General features: G+C 36.6%; 1 protein-coding gene across 1 annotated transcript in view; it reads right to left on the bottom strand.

Annotated features, from left to right (window-relative positions):
• Nucleotides 1–1,462: 1,462 nt before the first annotated feature.
• RYBP (RING1 and YY1 binding protein) overlaps nucleotides 1,463–22,829 on the bottom strand; it is a 76,214-nt gene continuing 54,847 nt past the window's right edge. Inside the window, exons 3-5 of the mRNA XM_069084091.1 lie at nucleotides 8,354–8,530; nucleotides 8,151–8,249; nucleotides 1,463–5,535 (exon numbers count right to left, since the gene is read on the bottom strand). Coding sequence (XP_068940192.1) covers nucleotides 5,283–5,535; nucleotides 8,151–8,249; nucleotides 8,354–8,530 — 529 coding nt within the window. The 3' untranslated portion in view covers nucleotides 1,463–5,282. The remainder of the gene's footprint in view (nucleotides 5,536–8,150; nucleotides 8,250–8,353; nucleotides 8,531–22,829) is intronic.

Genomic DNA, 22,829 nt, shown 5'->3' with positions numbered 1-22,829 from the left:
CCCAGCTTCCCATTGCAGATCCTCAAAAACCCTCCTTAGAATTTACCTGGAGACTGGGAAACAATGACCCAAAGCATACAATCGCTAAAACAAGATGCCAGCTAACGGTCTCACGTTTGTCTCCAATTATTATTTCTATATATGGTACAGAGGGATAAGGTTTAATCGGGAACAATTTCACATCAGGGGAGAGTAGAAGACTGGAAGGCACTTTTAAGACCACCTGGTCTAAAAATTCTGTATGACTTTTAATTTTTATTATAGTGACAACTATATAAATTTAAAGTCTCTCACACAGCTAAGTTTTTCTATGTTATCCTTCCAACTGACGATTATATGGCTTGGCAAGAAACCTAACTACACATTTCTATATAACACTTAATTGATGCTAGATAGAAAATACCAGCTCTTTATGGGGAATCATTCTGAAGTTGTAGAGTTCGGCTATTTGTTTTGTTTATTGAAATGACTATTAAAACCAATAAAAGAAAAAATAATAAAATTACTTTTTTGGTGACTTAAAGCAAGATTTAATCTACCTTTATGGGTGGAGAGAAAGTCCTTAAAATAATTATCCCCTGCCCTTCTTCTGAAAGCTTTCTAAATTAAATATAGTCAAAAAATTGTTTCCTCTTAATTAACAATACTCATCCTGTATGTAGGACTGCCCTGGTAATACTGACATCCCCTTAACAAGGATAAGACTTTATATATATATATCTATCCATTGATATTTGGTATCTGATGGGTTTAAAAAAAAAAGGCAGTTAAGACATATGCTAAGATGTGTCTGCTTTTTCAGTTTCCAATTCACTTGTATGCTCTAAAAATACAAATATTTGAATTAGTTCTTATTATTTTTCAAATAAATAATCGCCTGGGATTAGGGGAAACAATATGACCATCTTTTAGTTTAGAATTTCTGAATGTTATTTCCTGAAATGGAAGGTTAATTTCCCTTTCTTTATCTACTGATGTTGATTCTTTTTTTGCTTTTTTGGAGGGGGGAGTGCAGAGCAACTGGGGTTAAGTGACTTGCCCAAGGTAAGTGTTAAGTGTCTGAGGCTGGATTTGAACTCCCAGTCCTCCTGCCTCCAGGGCTGGTGAGCTGTTCACTGCAGTGCTCCATTCACTGGTCGCCCTGATTCAATTCTTTAGACGAAGTGATACTCTGCATACTCTAGATTAGGCATGATTATTGGTCAATGTGAAATTTCTTTGCTTCTATTCAGGGTCTTTATCTGATGTTAGTAAAAACCTATTCCTAAATGAACTCTGCTCAGCTTAGTGAAAGTGAGGTTAAGGCAGAAGCTAAATCTGACTCTGGGGGAGAATTACTAGTGCACCTCAAAGTTGTGCAAAAAAACCTTCTTTCGTAAAAACAGCTTAAAAACTGCCACAAAACCGGGGAGTCACTTTTTTTGAAGATTAAAATCTACAAAAAAAATTAAAGCTTCCAGAGTTAAATTTTACTATTTTATTTGTGAAAAAACTACAAGCAGAATTCATAAATAGACATTTCTATTTAAAGCAGGAAAATGATAAAGTGGCTTCTAATAACATAGTCGTGCACATGCCAGTAACAGGAATATATTAACATCTTTTATTTGCTAGACAAAGAGCAGTGTCCGATATAAATTTTCCCAAAACATTTAAGACCTGTGAATTTCTGACCAGTTCACAAAACCACCAATTGACACTTTAGCATGAAGATAAAAACAAACCTAACAGACTGTCAGCTCTAAAGACTTTACAGAGCAGAAACTTTCAAAAGCGTTATACAAGCTGTCTTTCTGGGCAAATGAAAAATATAGCTCGTATAATACATTAACAAAAATTCACAAGATAAGATTATGTTTTGACATACTTAACAAGCATTCTCTATTTGTCTCCAACAAACAAAGCTAAGGAAATAATGTAACCATCTTTACACAGTAAATTAAGGTTACAAGTCATACACAAGAACAGAACTGCTTGCGCATTAAAAACTGTTCAGCTCCATTGTCATACATTTCTAAATGTTGGCTCTTAAACCATTTTCGGTTACATACAAGCAAAGGTTATTATATATTCAGCAATTAATAAATTTTCAATAATTTAAGATATGGTAGCTTAAAAAAGTAGACTGAGAATGGTCTTGATAAGGCAGGTGAAACATCTTAGGGGAACTAAACGCACAGAAGCGTCTGCCAATCTTTTTTATAGTTAGCCAAATTTAAATGGAAAGTTATCGATTAAAATAAATATTCTTTTTGTCTGTGTTAACTGTTTACCTTTTTCATTGCATGACTCAGGTAGAGCAAGTCAGGCAAGCTCTGTGTGTCTTATGTGTGTGCATGCACACACCTGTGAGAGACTGTGTGGCATTAAAAAAACTGAAACTTGCAAGCATAACACTGTGCTTTTTTTTTTTTAAAACCTGCGTTCTGTGCCACTGAATACCAAGTATTTCTGGTCCTTGATATGTATGTGTGTTTATGTATGTATGTATGAATGGATACACACGTATCTGTATATATCTGTATATATGTATAATACACACACATACACACACACACATACATAATCTACACTAGTGTTTTTAGGTGCTGCAAAAGCAGGACATCATGGGAATTCCATTTCCAGAATACATGCCTGAGGGGTGTAATCAATTTCCTAAACTCAAAGTCTCAAAGTACCTAGACTACCTTAACAGAATACACAACAGCAGCTAAAGGACTGGCCCAACAATGCAATTTGACTGCTTAGCTAGCAACTTCCACTTTTAGCTGCAATTTCTAGTCAATGCAGAGTTTTATTCCATTTGTTCCAAAGCAATCCTCCTCCCTTTCTTCTCCCCTCCCTAAAATAAGTTAATTTATCAAGGAGGCAAAACTGAAAAACCAAGACATTAGCAATGAATGAATTAGCAGCCTATGAGTAGCTGGTTAATCAGCTTTTCCACTAAACTAGGGGTCCATTCACTTTACATGAAACTAATTTTGAAAAAATACACACAGTGTTTCTGAACAAAGTGCAAACTAACACTTACTGATTCATAAAAGCAGTGCAACATACACATTAGTTTGGTGGTATTTTAAGATTTATTTTTTTGTAAAATAAAAAACTTAGCATTTCCATACACCTCTGGAAAATAAATATGGCTGACCAGTTTACCCTCCCTGAGACCCTTAATAAAGGAATATTAAAACTTTAGAAGGAATGTCTTTGCAATATCCCACTAACATTAAAATGTGGATTTAAAATTCATAGTCAAACCACTATGTATTATATATTCTGATGCTATGGAAAGCATCTGATTTCCTTTGGTTCATTAATAAATACTTTAAAAACGTATTTAAAAAAGGTAATTACAACTTGCATCTTTGATACAAGCATAATTTAAAAAGAGGGGAACATTGTCCATGCATTTTAGACTAGGACCATAGCAACAAATGGCACTGCTTTGTAATCTATACTTTTGAGAGTATAATTTAAAGTATGATGCATTAGTGACTACAGAATAGTTTTAATGTAAATGTGAAAGGAACCTTGCCTGTTGGCTACTCAAAAATCAAGCTGATAATTTTACTTTTTACTCAGTTGCCTCCATATACATAAGTTATTTTTTTCCCAAACCAAGTTATCATAACATAATCTGGTGCGTCATTACAAATTGGCTGCTCTCACATGTGAGTACCTAAAGCATGACCATATATATTGAACTGGCTCTGTGCTTGAAATGATTCAGAAGCACTCTGGGCCACATGAGTAAATGTATAAAAAGCGATACAGATAAAAGGCTAAAAGAAAAAAAATAGGAAAAAAGTCACACTAGTGTTTTCAAGGGACAATAAGCAGGAACAAAACTGCAAAGTAAACTCTAAGAGGCCTGGAAGAATTTCCTTAAGTCAGATTATCTTTTTATCTAAAGGGAAAAACTAGCCCCATCAGTATGAGCTGCACTTGTGTCTCAGATGCTAGCATGAACAACGTTCACAACTGAAGCTTCCCACAATAGAATACCAATGAATTTCTACAAACATTGAAAATCACCGTGTTGTTATTAAACATATATAGTTCATAATCCCCTTTCAGAAAACAAGCAGATCTAGAGGTGTGGGGGGGGAGAGGAGTGGTTAGAGGGTGGCAGAGAGAGAAGAGAAGCTTATGGGGGTGGGGAGAAGAAGAGGGAAAAGAAAGACAAAATTTAATTACAAAAATCACTATGCAATGTTACATGGAAACAAGTTAACTGTTTACTGTATTGACTGAAAAACATTCCAGCCCTACAATTACAGTGTTGATTTTAATGTTTTAAATCCTAAAACTAACAGACACTTTATAGATTTTTTTTTTTAATAATTACCTCAGTCATGAACACAGGTCTGGAAAATGGATGGAATTCAAGTTACAGAATACCACATTTTTATGAATGGCTATGCAAGAATTAGCAATGTTAACATGTAACCATAATTTACTTGGCATTCTGAAGCCAGTTTCAATTACTTTTGAATGATCAAGCACTTCCAACTGGACAAGAGGACTTGTGACTCGTTATTCTATTGCAAATGCAGGATGGCTATCTGGAGCAGTCTTGTAATTTGTGATCACATCGCTTAAAAATCTAAATTTATAGCATCCAGTACTCTTTAGCCAGACGAGAGACTGAAGTTCCCACGTAGGTTGGAACACGCTTCATTGTGAGACTGGTTTCAATTTAGTCTCAGCACTTTTATAGAAGGGACTGTCCCAGATCTGTAACTGTCCAATGTTGTTTTCACTTCACAGTGTATCAAAGCACCAGCGTTGCCATGTATTGGTTTCAAATAACCCTTTATATAGATTTTTTTATATTTATATATATAGTTATATCAAAACTGATAGTACATAGTATAACTGGAAGAAAGAACTAAACTTAAAGGATATGCTGAAAAGGATGGAGTCTGTGAATGCAATAAATAAAGCCCCCCCCCCCCCCCCAAAAAACGCCCAACAGTTGTAATGTACATGGAAAATTGTGCACAGCAGATTTTTATAAAAAGTAGATTCAGGAGCACATCCAATTATAAATGATTGTTAGGAAAATCATATAAAACAATGGAATACATAAAAGTGTCAGGAGTAATCGTCAGGGTGTGAAATTCCTTGCTGGCCAGGCGCCCATGGCGAGCAGGCACGATCCTGGCAGCGTCACTAGGTCGGTGTCCACAGAAGAACCTCCAGGATGCAAGCAGCATGGGCAGGTGGAAGGTCTGAATTTCATACCCTGATTCATAGTTTTCACAATTCCATGTGCAATTTCAGAAAGATTCATCGTTTACTGCCGACATGTCGCCCTTGGGCGTTGAGGAGCGGGAGGAGCCCTTGTCTGTGCTCTCCGATCCAGAGCTGCTCTGGTTCTGCTGTTCTGATCCTGCACTGGAGGTCACCGTCGATGATGACGTCGAAGAAGAACGAGTCTTTTCTTTAAAGTCTGTGATAATGACTGTGACATTCCCCACTGTTACTGCCAATTGCTGTGCAGTGCTTCTGTCCACGTTTTTCAGCCTGGGCCTAAAAGAACCATCATAAGAAATAAATATTCAGTGTCCTTCACACCCAAGATCCTGATGGAGCTGGGAATTTACCTAAGAAAGACATGCAGGCCATTTTCCAAAATTTCCATTGAACTCAGGGGCTCTGGAAGAGCTGAAATTCTTCACTATCAAGCAGGATACCAAGAAGTGCAACATTTCTATCAAAATATCTTAGTTCAAGAAAGAGTTAATAGTTACAAAGTGGAATTGTTAGGTACCAGAAAATACTCTACTCTAGTCACAAGATCATTTCAGTTGAAGAATGAAGGGAGGCCTTGAGGCACAGGGGAAATGTTGTTCCTGGTCTCCTCATAAATACTCCTGACTACAATGTGCCAGGCACTGTGCTAAGGGCTTTACAATTATCATCTCATCTGATCCTCACAAGCACCCTGGGAAGTAGATGTTGTTAATGATCTCCCTCTCACACATGGGAAAATGAGGCCAACAGGGAGTAAATGAGCTGCCCAGGATCACACAGCTAATAAGTGCCTGAGACCACATCTGAATCCAGGACTCCCTGACTCCAGGCCCAGCACTCTACCAAACAGAGATCATGACAGAATTTACATGGGTTGCTGAACAAATTAAGTCTTCGGTGAAATACACTCCACTTCTGCAAATCTTTTACCAGTTCAAAATGGGCACAGATTTACTACTGTTTAGACGCAGTGAGTAAAAGCGCCGGCCCCAGAGTCGGGAGGACCCAAGTTCGGTTCTTAACATCCACCAAACAAACAAAAACAAAACTAGCCGTGTGACCTTGGGCAAGTTACTTAACCCCAATTGCCCTCCAAAAGGCAAAAAAAAAAGATTTACTACTGTTTTCCTTTTGTTTTATTTTTTACATCCAACATAGTAAATCACAGCTGCATATTGTGGTTATTCCAAGTGGAATGTCCCACCCTCCACTTGAAGCTCAATGGAGCTGAAAGAAAACTTAATTGGTTTTTATGCCCTTCCTTCCTTTCCAAGTCACACTTCTGACTTTCTTCCCTAAAGTGTTATAATGACCCAATTCTGGGTACTGCTCTCCTCCCCATTCTCTTAATATCTCCAGTAAACATTTAATAGATGCTTACTGACACCACCACCCCCGCCCTCCCCCTATATCATAGTCAAGAAAACTAGTGTGATAGATGGCAGAGTATACAAGACCTGGGTCAAACTCTAGAACTTTTATGGCCTCACCTGAAGCAAACAGGTGGCACAAAGGACTTAAGAGTCAGGAAGAGGTCACTTACATTTTTAGCCTCAGTTTCTTGATTTGTAAAACAGGGATAATAATAAAAGTACCTACTCACAGACTAGCTGGTAAGGATAAAATGAGATAATATATTTAAAATATTGTGCAAACCTCAAAAAGCTCTATTTCTACCTTCTATTATATAACTATACATGCAAGTATTTTAAAATAATGCCAGCTGTTTATTATTAAATTGTTATCACTGTTAACTGTTAATACTTAGAGAGAAGGGTCAGGAAGTCAGGATGATCTGGGTTCAAACCCTATACCTCTGACCCATCCTGGCTATGTGACCTTGGGCAGGTAATTAAAACTCTCAATGCCCAAGGCAACTCTCTGCGACTTGCATAGGAAAAGCTTGTTTCCTCAGTGACAGCTTCCTATCCCAGCAAAATCAGAGTCTGTTCTTTTCTTTCTCAGTCAAAATGAATTCTTTTCCCTTTTCTTCCACTGCCAAGCCACACCTTTCTCTTCCCATTCCCACTGATATTACTACTCACAGAAACCTAGATCTCTGCCAATTCGTTTTCTTTCTTATAGTCTGCCCCTGCTCCAAAATCCATGCTATGAGCATAGAGCTGTTCTGATTTCCTTCAATTTTCCTCATTTCCTTCTTCTTCTCTAAAATGACTTTACTGACCTGAAGTCCTAAATTCTGTACTCTCTCTATGGTGAACCTGCCCAGCTGACCCACCCAATTGCAATCTCTTCCTTTTAAACTTTTGGAGCAATTATCTGTTTTCATTTGGCACCTAAGTATATACTTATTGCTCTCATTAAAACACATCGTTTTGTCTCCTCATTAAGATCTAGTAATAATATTCTAGTAATCTTTTAATCAATGATAACTGGATGAGACTACCAGAAAGAGATTTTCAAATTCAAAAGACAATATTACTGATAAAAACGTGAACTTTTTTTCTAAATTTTCATACTATGGTTATAGAAGGAATGGAAAGAAATTAAGTCAATGCAAATAAGCCTAAAGAAACCTGAAAACAAAAATACTTAATAAAGGAATGCAAAAGCCTCAATTAAAATATAGAGCACAATCTTAACTGGATACTAGGCAAAGATATTTTCTAATTTGCTGAAAACTTACATTTTCTAATGATTTCAGATGTGAAATGGTGAAATCAATTATACCATAAAACTTTAAGGGGCCCCAAAAATTCCATTAATGACATTTTCCTGGCTCGTCTGTTTTTCCCCCCTATTTTGGCCAGTGATACAAATGTCATTTTTCAACAATAAAACGTATCTGTCCCTCTGCATCTTAACAGGCATACAGTTTTTCACTAGCTAAATCGCAGAATTAATCTGTCAACGTGGTGCTCATTCCTTACCTTGAAGTGTGATTTGAGTCACTTGTCTTTGTTGTAGCATTCCCAGACTGTATACTGTTTGCTTCACTAGGAGGATCTTTCAGAATATCTGACTTTGGTCTAAAAAGGAGCAAAAAATATGCTTTAATACAATTTAGGACTTTATTTACAATTTAATCAGCTCAATTATGAATGACAAATTTTTTACTTGCTTTGGGACTTACTTTGTTTTCTTGTTGGTGTTCTTCTTTGTAACACTAGGGCTAATTTCTTTCTCTTTATCCGGTTTCTCTTTTTCCTGCTTTTCCACTTTTTCTTTCTTTTCTTTTTTAGGTGGTGGAGGAGTGGCGTACTGCTGGGCCACTTGTTGTGCCACCAGTTGAGAGTTTATTCTAGGTTTTCTATAAAAGGAGGAAAAAAAGCAACTGTCACTTCGTAAATCAAGTTAATTTTAATGAATGGAAATATTTTAAAATTCACAAATCTGTCAAACTACAACCCATTAAATATAAACTAGAAATTTTTTTTTATTTCAGTTTTGATAGTAACATATGCTCTCTTCCAAATTTCTCAATATTCTAAACGAAAGCTTCCTCTTGTATAGGAACACTGAAAACTACTTTTTTAGGTGTCAAAAATTGTACTGATTACAGATTTAAAATAAGCTTGGTTCTTATAGTTTCCAAATATCCCTTTATCAGACACTGGTAATCTCTTAAAAAGAGAATGAAATTATAAGTGAGTCAGTGAGTAAATCTCTCAAACTAGTTTATTGAGCCCAAGTCTGCTGCTCCCCTGCAGTTTTATGCATGAGTAACGCATCTGATCAAGAAAAGGTAACTGAGGTTTATATTCATTCCCAGTAGGCGGTGAATATTAAAAATCACTTTAACAAACCTAAGACAAATGGCATATTCACAGGGCCATCAACAGTCATGTCTGTGCCAATCTCCAACTGACACTGTCTATTAGCACCATTGTCTACACGTTCTAAATCGTGCCAACCATGCTTCTCAATGCGTATTCCTTAGAACAAAATGCAAAGGACGGCATATCCACCCTATATTCTATGTAAAATGAATTATCCAGATATTCTTACATCAAACATACTAAAAACAAAGGAAATCAGGACCAGACCTAGCAAATAATGCAACCATGGATGTAGAAAGCAACCTATTTCTACAATGTAAAAATCTGTAAATAAAGAAAAATTTAGATACTATCAAAATTCTATTGAAAGATGCTTAATAACCAACTCCTTATTTTATATAAGAAAACTGAGATCCGGAGGTGTTCTGATTAGGATTATTCAAAGGTAGAAGCACTCAAGAAAAATTCTCTTCTGTCCACTTTCCAAATCTTTCTAAGCCCATTCATGCCAATTTGTAAGCTCTTGCTTATAGGGAAAATCTTTTTCTCTCCTTTCAAAAGGGCACATCAAGTAAATTCTTTATGTTGGCCTTGGAATTAATCACCTTTGATAACACAGGTCATGGGGCTTTCTGCCAGCAGCTTTCCTTATCTCTCTACCCAAGGGCCAAAGTTTTGCCACAACACCGACGAGAAAAAAAGAGTGGTAGAACCTAAATGGCTTCAACAATGGAAGAGAATAAAAGATTAAAGTCTGGTTCTAAATGAGAAGATCCAAAGGATCTTTAACTATTTCCTTTTGCATGAAATATAAGTTAGAACAGGATAAAAGTTGCACAGTAGTTCCAACATGATAAATATTATAAATCTGCTTACCAAAGGAAATCATGACTACTAATACAATAACTAATTCAGTTGTACAATGGGTTAAACAGACTTTTTAATGAGACTGACTGGGAACACATTCATTATCATTCAAGTACTCAAGCAATTATTAAAGTGGTTCAGTCTGCCAGGCAGTGTTACTGGGGATACAAAGAGAACAATGAAACAATTCCTGCCCTTAGGTTGAGTTCTTTCTATTAAGGGAAACAATATGTACAGAAGTGTATGTGTGTGGAAAACAAAAATTGGGAGGGCATCCACTGATTGGGGGGTGGGGGGGGGGCAGGTAAAGTTGGTGCCAAGTTGTGAAGGACTTTAAAAAGTTAAAAACAGGCTCTAAAACTCTGAGGTGCCACATCACACCTAACAGATTGGCTAACATGACAAAACAGGAAAATGATAAACGTTAGAGATGTGGAAAAATTGGAACACTAATGCATTGTTGAAATTGTGAACTGATTGAACCATTCTGGAGAGCAATCTGGAACTATACCCAAAGAGACATAAAACTGTATATATACCCTTTGACCCAGCAATGCCACTACCAGGTGTGTATCCCAAAGAAATCAAAGGACCCACATGCACAAAAATATTTACAACAACTCTTGGAAATTAAGGGGATGCTCAACAATTCGGGTGGTATGTGAACATAACAGAATACTATTGTTCCATAAGAAATGATGAGTAGGGCAGGACTTCAGAAAAACCTGTAAAGACTTACATGAACAGAAGCTGAGTGAAGTAAGCAGAAACTAGAGAACATTTTATACAGTAACAGCTTTTTTGTGAGATAACCAACTATGATATACTTAACTCTATACAAGGATCTGAGATAATTCCAAAAGACTTATGGAAAATGCCATCCATATCCACAGAAAAAGATCTATGGAGTCTGAATGTAGATCAAAAAGCACATTATTTTCTCTCATTTTTTGTTTCTTCTTTAGTTTTTACCTTTTTTTCTAATTCTAGTCATGCACATGACTAATGTGGAAATATGTTATTGTAAATCTATAACCCATATCACACATAGCACACAGTCTTGGGGAGAAGGAGAAGAAAATTCAGAACGCAAAATCTTATGTTGAAAACAAAACAAATACATAATTATTAAAAAAGAAAAAAGCCAAAGAGCAGTTTATACAACCATTTTAAACAACTGTGGCAAGGGGAGAGGAATTCACTCAACAGAGGTTTTAGGCAAGCATACTGGCATTTAGTATTTGAGGAAAATACAAAGAGAAGACAGGCCTTCAAGGAGTTACTTCGCAGGTAGAGATTTCTCCTCCCCAAACAATCTTACTAGGAGACTTTCTCCCAGGACTACTAATTTTTATATATAGGTTTTAACCATCTTATTTTTATCATTTTTTAACCACCTTGTTTTGTCACTACTTTTGGGACACAACCAGTCAGCATGTCTGAAATCTGACATACTTTACTATACATGAAGTGTTGATGCCACAGTTACTGTTGCCATTGAAGGTCACATAGATAACTTTCCATCCTAAATTAAATATATACAATAAATTTCTTACCAGAAACAAATCATACGCAATAAAATACAAAATCTAAACACAGCTAAACCAACATCAACCTTCCTATCATATTCAAACAGGTGTTTCTGCAGTTAATTTAACTCAACAGCATATGGAAGGTGCGAGGAATACAAAAACAAAAGGAAACTGCATGTCTGTGAGGTCTTCACTGGATGAACACTGATGCATATGTATTTCAGTCAGTTCATCCAGATTCATTTTATTACAGTCTATTGGCCTGTTTGTCAGCAAAATCAAAGTTCTAAACTGAAATCTTTATTGGGTTAATGAGACATAGGAATCTGGATCTTGGAATTGGAAACTGGACTAATCCCAAAATGCTTATTAAAAACAGGATGATATAAACTATATTTACAAAATATTTATAAATACCCAAATGAACTACAAAGGACATATGAAAGAATATGCTATCTGTATCCAAAGAAAGAATAGAAGTTTACAAAATGGTTTTATAGTCACATATTATTTATTTATAGTCATATATTTTATATGTCATATTTATTTATACATACTCTTTTTGTGGTGGCCAAGAACTGGAAATTAAGGGGATGCTCAACAATTTGGGAATGGTTGTAACATATTTATAATCACTCACCCCCACCCCCACATAAATACACATATTTGTTTCTAATGTAGTCATCTCTAGAGCAGGTGAGAGGGAAGAAAAAGAAAGTTATTATTTAACTTTATTATGTATTTAAAAGGTAAACAGCAAGTTGTACATAATAGATTTGCAGTTTCACCTACAATCAACTTCCCCCCCCCATTCTACTATGTTATGGAAATACTTGTTTTATTAGAAAGATATAATAAATTTTTAAAGGTTAACTTTAAAAGCTAACTTGTGTTTCATTATAATCAATTTTCCAAATCATTAAAATTCACTTTTAAAAAAAAATCACACCATCCCCATATTATTGGAATTCTTCAGTACATTTTTTAGAAGATGGGAATGGGGAGATCTAGCTATGAAAAATAACTATTAATTTAAATTTTCTCCTACAGAGTTAAAAAGCCACCCAAAATCCAGCTGTGCTTTACAATTATTTCTCAAACAGAAGTGATAGTCTCATGTCCAATTCAACTCAATAAACATTTATCACGCACCTATGAAGTAAGGCATTTTTACAATACACTATTCCACTATTAGAGAAGGGGGAACAACGTTTAGCATTCTTAGGACACACATTTGTGTTTGTGGTCATTTCTGTTCCTAGGTAACAAATGAAATGCAGAATAAATTGTCTTACTGATGGTTTTTCATACTAGTGAAATGCTCAAGTTCAATGGGAGTGATTTTGCAGAACCTAGTTAAAGAGTAAGTGTGATAACTCTTTTTATGTCCTCTGGCCTCTTCAACTGCCCCATTTATCATCTCCTTGCCTACTGATTAGTATCTCTTCTGTTCATCCCATTCTTCATCCCACCAATCTCCTCCAGCCACACCTATCTTGGCAGTTTTAACATCCATGGCTTTCAAAAATCTGGCTCCAACTACTTTCTTAGCTCTGTGTCTTAACTTTTATGCATGCAGCCAACTAGCCTGTCCCTAAAGAAAGAAAACTTGGCCTTTGTAACAACAGAAATCAACCTAAATACAACTTCTTCCAAGAGATTTCCCTAAAAGCCTCATTCTTTACACCACTCAGGGTCAGAGGGTTTGGTTCAAACCCCAGCTCTGCCACTTATCACCTCTATGATGACCTCTTTGTCACTCTGAGCTTCAGTTCCTCATCTATAAAATGAGGACTTGGGATTTTTGAAAATAAAGTAAGGCCGACAAGTTAGTTTAACTGAAATGAGGCATGATTTACCAGGAATAGAAAAATTAAAAAACAAAAATCCGTTAACAGTATTATTCCACACCCAAGAAAACATTTCTGAAAGGGTTCCTCCTTTCCTCACTTTGTTTAACTTACACCTATAGCGAGAGAAAAGGCAGTTAGTCAGTGACTATTTTCCTCTGCATTCTACCTAAGCATATGATCCAAAAACACTCCAGAATAAATCTCTTAATAAACTCAAATATTTCCAGAAAATAAGGGTTTTTAATATTGATGAGATTAATTTTGGACCAATTCTCCAAATGCTGCACTGGTGTCCGATTTTTAAACTATAAGGAATGCTCTCTCCTGTACCACCAGTAAAGCACCAGTTGCCTACTGCACATTTAACTGCATATCCCCCAAGACACTTAAAAATTCCATAAGCGTAAAACAGAACACTCTCCCTCAAAATCATATCCCTTCTAATCTCCTTATTTCTGTCAAGTATACTACAATCCTTTCAGTCCCTTAAGTTATCAACCTCTTGGTGATTCTGGTTTGTTTGGGTTTTAGCTTTTAGAAAAAACATTATTAAGGGGTGGCTAGGTGGCACAGCGAATAGAGCACTGGCCCTGGAGTCAGGAGGACCTGACTGGATATGAGTTCAAATCCAGCCTCAGACACTTAACACTTACTAGCCGTGTGACCTTGGACAAGTTACTTAACCCCAACTGCCCTCCAAAAAGAAAAAAAGAGAAAAGAAAACACATATTAAGGCAGAGTAAGAACAGGTGGTACAAAACATTCCCCCCCCAAAAAGTCTAGAGCATATAGGAAGAGTAGGTTAAAGAGTATGTATGTCATTCACAAATCCTGTTGCTTTATGGCCCAGAAGTCCCATTTTTTTGAGTCTATAACCAGCAATCCTCTGGCACAAGAAATCAGAGAATATTCCTTGAAGCTTCCTCCTTCCTCAGGTGACTTTTTGCATCTGTTTATTTTCAGTGTGGCACTCTGCTCCTGGCTATATGTACTGTCTCCTCTGGTCCAGTTTCTCCAAAGATGGAATTAACTTTGGGGAGGGGAAGGGGGAAAACCTCTGAACTTTTGAGCTGGAATTTGAGCTCAACTTTTGAATTCGGAGTCCTCCACTACTAGAATGGTTTACTAATGGATTATTTTAACAGGTACAGAGGTATGCCTGATTATTTCCTGTGTCATCTGCCTTCATTTCCAATGGGTCAAAGATATCCCCTACTCACTCTACAATTCAAGCCCTCAATACTTCTTCCCTGGAATATCATAGCAATCATCTAAACTGACTCTAGTTTCCACCCTCCAATCAATATACCTGGTCAAATATTCCTAAAAGCACTGGTCTAGACTACATCATTTAAGAAACTTTATTCTTATTTCTTATAAAACCCTTTGTGAATTTGTTCTATACTTTCATATTTATTGTCTATAGCCCTGTCAAACTGACCTAACCACTTTCTGACCCTCACATACTTATTTTTCCTGCCTTTCTACCCTCTGTCCTGAAATGCACACCTCCCTAGGTTCAATACCAAGTACCACCTCCTACATGAGGTCTTTTCTGACCCAGAATCCTCTCTCCCCAGATTCTAGTGATTCCCCAACCTTAAATTATCTTCTAAAAGCACACATGCATGTATACATATTGTATTCTTTGAAACAATAATGTAAAGTTTCTCAAGGGCATAACTTTCATTTTTGTCTTTGTAGCCTGAGTACTCAGCACTTAATAAAAGCTTGCTGATTGAATTCAACCCAAGAATAAAGTATTAGCAGATTGTGACAATAAGGATTTGTATTATTAAGAAATGATGCGCTATTCTTTTGAATATTATGGTTTTGGTCAGAAACTTCTTTGTATTGAAATGCATTTTTAATTGTCTAGAACCCAAAAATCTGGTGTGAAATTTTTATGACAGAAGTTAACAGAAAACTGGAATTAGATTTATTTTTACTACTGTGAATCAGTCTACCTAAAGTAAAGGAACACTTGTACTCATTGGCTACTGGCAGTACGTGGATTGAGTTATGTGGATGCTAGAACCACAAGTAGAGATAAGAAAACAGAGGGAATTCAAATTAGGCATTAAGATATCTTGCTTGTGATTCACAGATATTGCCAAAGGAGAAAGGAGGCACCGTTTCAGAAACTTTTCTTGGGTGTGGAATAATGCTGTTGGTGGCTTTCTGTTTTTTAATTTCTCTATTCCTAGTGAATATTCACAAGCAAGTAAATCATGATGTTCTGTGTCACATTTTGGAAATAGTCACAATATTTCAAAGTTTTAAATTATCATTTTATCTGTTCTGGAGATTAGTGACCTATCATATTGTTTTTTTAATTGTTTTGGGGCACCATAAACCCTGGCCATATGATGTCAAATGTCATCAATAAATGCTGTGTGTTATGACTGCTCTACAAACCCACCAGTCTCCCTATTCCCTGAGATACAACAATATTGAAATTAGGGCAGTTAATAACAATGGTCTCTAAGTATGTCAAGTAAAAGGACTGATGCAGCAACCTTCACTGCTGTCTTATTTTAAGAAATTTGATCAGCCTTCAACAACCTGACCAGTCAGCTACCATCAACACTGAGGCAAGGTCCTCCAACAGCAAAAAAAAAATTTTATGACTGAATGAAGATTCAGTTGATGTTTGGCACTTTTTTTTACATTTTTATGCTTTTTGTCAGTGATTTTGTTGATTCTGTCTAGTTATCCTAAGCACAAGAAGGCTGTTGTGCCTTACTGAGAAAATAAGTTAGATAAACTTCATTCAGGCATGTGTTACAGTGCTGCTGGCCATAAGTTCAGTGTTAAATCAATCAACAATTCAGTATATCTAGAAAAAGGAAGAGGAAATTCAAACTACACACAAGGCCACTCAGAAAAATGCCAAAATGTTGTGACCAGAGGCTAGACAGGACCCTAACAGCCTTGTATGATTTCCCCTAGGTGTGATGGTTTAGTATTCATTAATTCAGTGTTCACAGCAACTTTATAAAACATAACCACTGTGACTGACAAGAATTAACTGTCAATAGATATGGCATGTATCTAAAAGTTAATCAATTGCAGGGAGAGACAGATTAAAAATTATAATGGAGAATTCTCAATGTTCCCCTTTTCAGACTTAGTCAAATCTAACAAAAAGTTCAAGAGCTCATTAAAACAGAACAGTGTTTTTTTTTAAACTAGGGAAAGCAAGAAAATCTAAAACTACTTTTTAAATACCAAAATAAAAACTCTTAAAATCAAAGCAGAACTAAAAGCAAAAGCGCCACTGAAATGAAAAATAAAACACATGGAATATAGAAAACAAAATATGGCATATTGTGGAGACCAGAGCTTAGAATACCTCTTAATACAGTCTAGAATTACATTAACTTTAAAAATTTTTAAATCTTTAAAATTCACATCATGTTGTCAACTCATTCATACTGACCATCATCCCTCTCCTTATATGCTCCTGAGGTCAGGGACATCCAAAACATAGGTAGATAACATATCTGATTTCAGCATGATTATTTTGTTCAAGGCCGATTACCTCATGTTGGTTATGCTTACGAAAGGTTTATATTAAAATTCCCCTTCCCAGAACGTTTATTGTCAAAGGTATGAGTTGGCAACAGAGGTGAGATTAAACATTTTCTTCAAATAATCCAAAAACAAATGATAGTGTATTGGTCTCACATTCATCTATTCCAACTCTCAGCAAATGTAACTGGTGCTTCTGTTTAATGCATATTCTTCATAATGAAATCCAATGCATTTATTAAGTGCCTTATATTCTAGATCAGAGGTGGCATACTACTGTATCTGTACATCCAGGGAGCTAAGAATAGTTTTTAAAAGAAAGTTTTACTGCATTTAAAAATTTAAAATTGACAATCCTTGTTCTAGATATCTAGAATATATGGATGCAAAAGGAAGTCACCATACATTCTCCAAGTATGTCAAAGTAAATTTAAAGGCTCAGCATAAAACTGGATGGGATCTACTCCTTTATGGAAGTTTTAGAGAGGCAGGTAAAAGCCTAAGTATATCCCACATAATGCATATTATAAATATATTTCAAAAGCTGCTCTTGCATTTCCCTTTTCCTTTCTGTCCTCCAAAAACAGTTCATATAGATCCTGGAAGCAACTTCCCCATTTGCTCCTCCTTTCAATTCCCTCAAATTGTTTTACTTAATGTATTTATTTTTTAAAGAGACCACAGTCCTATACTATACCAAAATAGTTTTTCCTGACCATTATTATAACTATCACTCCTCCTCTACACCAAAGGGTACTTCCTCTGATGGCTAACAAGCTCCTACTACACATCTTTAATAACAGTCTCCAGGTTGCTAATACCTCCCTCAAATTCTCATTTCTATTTAATAGTCTTTCTTATCCCCCCTATTTCTTCTCCTTTACCTCTGTCCTATGCTTGAACCACTAAAAGCTCCCCTTTATCAATAAAATCAATTAAGTTATCATTGAAATTTACTACACACCACACTGGGGATATGTTAAAGTGGGGCAGGGGGCAGTCTTAAAAGGCATTTCCATCTTCATTCTGTGATGATCTCTCTATTTATTCCACATTATATCTTGTCTATCCATAGTTGTTTGTCTTCTCTTTATGAGCTCCTAGAGGGCAGGGGTCATTTTTATCTTTCTTTGTATTCCCATTCTTAGCACAATGCCTTGGCATCTAAAAGGCTTTTTAATTAATGCATGTTGAGTTGAAGTCCCACACCTCAGCAGCACATATTCTAATGAAAGGGATAACCTCACACATATATGTAAAGATAATCTTGGAGCGGAGGACATTAGCAACAGGAAGAGAGTATTCCAAGCAGGTGGGAAGTCAATGTAAAAGTAACCTGAGCGGGCAACAGAAATTAGGCAAGTCAGCCAGTATGGCAGCTGGATCTCCCAAACATCCTTAAAAACTTGATCTGGCTATACCCTCAAGTCATCATCTTATATTTCTCCTCCCTTTCATTGCCTACACTACTAAAAATAATCAAAACAAAACAAGAACATACTTGCTTTCTCCCCACTTTATCTTCATCCACTTGTAGGGCTTAAACAAGAATTGGAGAGGCTATAGATACAGTTTATGTGGTAGAAGAATAAAGTGTAGCAAAACATTAGATATAGTCTTTTATTTTATTCTTGGAAATGAAATCGTGGAAAAACTACAAGTCCAGAGTAAAATAATTAGGTGGATGTGGATTTAGAACTGACTGAATGGTAGATTCAAGAGTTGTCAATGGTTTACTGTTAACTTGGAAGATTCTAGTGGAGAACCCCAGGTATATGTGTTTGGCCCTATGTATTTAACATTTTTATCTATTTCTTGGACAAAGACATACATGTTATGCCTATAAAATTTGAAGATGGCATAAAAGGATTTGTAAACAACTTGATAGACTAGAATACTGAGGCAAATTTGGCAAAATAGAATTTAATAGGGATACATAAAGTCTTTTGCTTCAGTAAAAAAAGTCAACTTTACAAGTAAAAGATGAGAGAGGCATGACTAGGTAGCAATTATTTTAAAGGGGGGGATTCTAGGGGTTTTAGTAGACTCAAAATTCAGTAAGTCAATAATAATAAAATGGCAACAACCCCCCCCCAAAAAAACTAAAATGCAAAAGGGGAGGGGAGAGAAAAAGGGTACCTTCTAACACCCGAATCTTGACAAAGACTAGTTAAACCAACTGAAGAAAAAGATCTAATAAAGATAAAACATCTTAAGAAAGTCTGTCAATGGCCATCCTCCTTCCGCCCTTCCAAACTGCAGGCTGCTAAACCACAAGAATAGTATAAGTATAATGCAACAATTAGTGTCCCAAACAACTGAGGCTTAAATAATGTTCACCACAAAGTTCAAAAAGAACATGAGTAGCAGCATCCAGCATTTACAGCATGGTCATTGTTCAGTCATTTAGTCATGTCCAACTCTTCAGGAACCCTATGGATCACAGTGCACCCAATACTTCCATAGGATTTTCTTGGAAATGATGCCTGAGTGGTTTGCCATTTCCTTCTATGATAGATTGAGGCAAACAAAGGTTAAGTGACTTGCCCAGGGGTCACACAGCTAGTAAGTATCTGAGGCTTGATTTGAACTCAAGACAGACACAGCATTCCTCCAAAGCTTCCAGAACCTAGCTGCCACTACCTCCACAGGAATTTCAAAATTCTAAATGTCAGGGGAAAAAAATGTCCCAAGAACCATCTCAAAAGTGCTTCATAACAGAATACAAATCTCACTTCTCAATATGCATATATAGTAGGCACTTAACTATTATAGATGGATAAATATAATAATATCCCACACTAAGTGTATTGGTCTAAACCAGATTCACCAAAATCTACAAAATTTAAGTTTCCCAAAATTTCGCTGGAACGGATCTTCTTTGAACAGTGAACTAAATTATTTTCTGATATAATTCCTACACTTTCAATTTTAAGCATGAGTTGGTCCTAAACATGTCTGTTCAATTCTAGAACAGGGTATGGGTTAACACTATTTAAAAAATAAAAACAACTTATTTGGACCCAGACTAGATGACTACCTTAACTTTTTTTTTTTAAACATTTAATAGTGTATCTTCTCCCCCTAATTTATATATATATATATATATATGAACATTTCCAAAAAGATCCTTATTTGAAAAATGTTGATCTTTCTAACTGCTTAATATTGTAATTTTTGTATTATTCTTATGTAAGCCACATAGAGAATAAACATTTTCAAATATAAACAATATAAATCATCTCCCTCCAGAACATACCAAAATAATCCAATCTGCTCTGAAAAGATTTTATAGCTGTCAAAAATTCCAATTAAAATGCATTTAGCATTCTCTACATAGTAGTTCATATAACAAAGGCAGACATTTGAGGGAAAAACCAGAGGTATATGATTAAACAGCTAAGTTTCAGGGGGGTGAAATTAGTCTGTAGAAGAGATGTCAAAGGCAGCCCCCTCAAATGAACCATTTAACAAAATAAATAAAAGTGCAATACCACATATATAATGTTCTGTCACCATAAAAATGCCGAAGAAAATAGACAAAACAGACTCACGCATTATTATGAGAGCAACAGGACAAGTGCTTTTCTGGTACTGAAAAGTTTTTGTTTTGGGGCGTAGAGATCCTAGATATTTAAGAGTCTCACTCTTAGGGGTGGCCAGGTGGCGCAGAGAGTAAGAGTGCCGGCCCTGGTGTTGGGAGACCTAGGATCAGTTCAGGCCTCAGATACTTGGCTCCCACACAAAAAATAACTGGCCATGTAACCTTGAGCAAGTTACTTAACCCCAATTGCTTTAAAAAAAAGTCTCACTCTTGGCTCGCGCTGGGGATAAAAGAGCCTATTTTATGTACAGCTTAAAGAAGGAAAAACAGTTAAGGTTTCACAAAGATGATGGTACTTGATCTGAGTTTTGATGGAAATTAAGTTGCAGAGGTGAGAACATTCTAGTATATTTCAGACATGTGAGAGAAAACGTGCTGTGTTCTGTGAGAACAACAAATCAGTTAGGTAATATACTATGAGGGGTGGAGAACCTGCAGTCTTGAAGTCACATGTGGCCTTCTAGGTCCTCAAGTGCAGCCTTTTGACTGAGTCCAAGTTTTACAGAACAAATCCTTAAGAGATTTGTTCTGTGAAGTTTGGATTCAGTCAAAGGAACACACTTAAGGGCTGAAAGGGTCACATATGGCCTCGGGACCCAGGTTCCCCATTCCTAGGGTGTGAGAAGCCAGAATGTGATGGCTTTAAATGCCAAACAGAGAAATTTGCAGTTAAGTTTAGGAGGCAATATGGAGCCACTGAGTTTATCTGGTGCTTTATGAACATAATTTTAATATCAATGCTAATAGTCTAGGTGAGAAGGACTGAATTAGGGTGGCAGTCACGTGAGCTGAAAACAATCTTAACTTTTAAGAGATAACTTTATACAAAGGACTGGCAATTGACTGGATATGTGGGGTGAGACAGAGTAGAACATGACTGAGGTGGTGAACTTGGGTGACCAGAAGGATGGAGATGCCTTTCAAAGAGGAAAGGGTATCAAGGTTGGGGAAAAGATAATGAACTCTGTTTTAGGATATACTGAGTTTCCTAGTACGGCTGTCTCTCATACCTCTCTTAATCTCAGTTTCTACCAAAGTCCTAGTTATAAAATTCTACCTTCCATAAGCAGTTTTTCACCATCTCTCTTAATACCAGGGGCCTTCTTTCTATTGATTAGTTCCAATTTACCAAATATCTTGCTAGTCTTTTTTTTTCATATTATGCCCCACCATAAGATTGTAGGTTTCTTGGTAAGGATTTTTGTCTGTCTTTGTTTCTCTAGGGCTTAACACACTGATAAATAGTCAGAACCTAAAAAATGCTTGTTGGCAAACTGATATACATTAATGACATCATAAGTCTGTCTGGTAGAATAACTTGAACAAGAGGGTAACATGCTCTAAGGTTTCAGCACATGGCTGAAAGGACATGAGAGCCAGGGACAAAGGGAGAACAGGCCAGCCAAAGATAAGAGAGGAAGGCAATGAGCAGTACCCACATGACAGAAGACAGACATGAAAGGGTAGGACACAAGGGGAGAGCAGGACAAAGGTCTCCTCTCTCTCAGTCAGGTCTCAAGCCAAGATCCCCTATCTCCCTGGTCTGTTCAACTGCTTTTACTTGGAGGGTTTATTTGTTTTTTTAAAGGTGTTTTATTTGGTGGGAGCTAAGGGGCAGAAGCAGAGAAACAGTCAACAGTGTACAGTACAGTAAAGTTAACACAGATACTTTTTTTTTGGAATGCAGATTTTCTTTTCCTAGAGCAAGAATTGTCTGAATATCCTAACAGGATTTAAAGCAAAGCTACAGAGCTTACATTTAGTTACCTATCCAAAGGAAGCTGTCCTAGAAAAATTGGGGGCAACAATTATCGTTACAGGGATTCTTACCTATTCACTTCATCAAGGAAGCAGTCCATTTCCACTTACCCTTTTTTTTCCACCATGGGAAATGCTAGATCAGGAGAGTGTTAGATGTATAACTGTGATAGTAATGGAATGTGGAGATTCCCCTGTATTGGCTTGGTTTTCAAATTGATTGTATTAAAACCCAGAGTTTGTTAATCCCACCTGTGGGATGGGCTTGTTGATGTGAAAAGAAAGTCCTGAAGTGGGAGGAGCTGGTGATGTAGATTTGGAGAGACAGGAGAGAGGCGGAAGATCTTTTTGGAAGCAGCACCTCGTGGAGAGAGAGAGACTAAGAGAATTGCTGGTGGCTGCTTTGAATTGCCCTGGACTTTTGAGACCTGCCCCCTGAGCTGCCAAGGACTGAGGAGACATGGCTGTTTTGCTGGTACTTTGTCTGTCTGTTTTGATGTTATTTTGCCAGATTTGTCCACTGGTGAAAGACTGTCCTTTTGTTGAAGAAGTCCTGGAACCTGGCTGTTCGCTAAGAAGGCCTGCGACTGTCCTGCAGACAGAGAGTGAATACTGTCCACTGGTGAGGGACAGTACTGTTGTTGCAGGGGTCTGGAGACTGTCCTGCAGACAGAGTGAATAC

This window comes from Petaurus breviceps, unplaced genomic scaffold (assembly GCF_028583685.1).
Source record: "Petaurus breviceps papuanus isolate PSGF00001 unplaced genomic scaffold, PetGlider_PUasm1.0 174, whole genome shotgun sequence".
NCBI lineage: Eukaryota > Metazoa > Chordata > Mammalia > Diprotodontia > Petauridae > Petaurus > Petaurus breviceps.
This window is presented reverse-complemented; position numbering and strand designations above follow the sequence as displayed.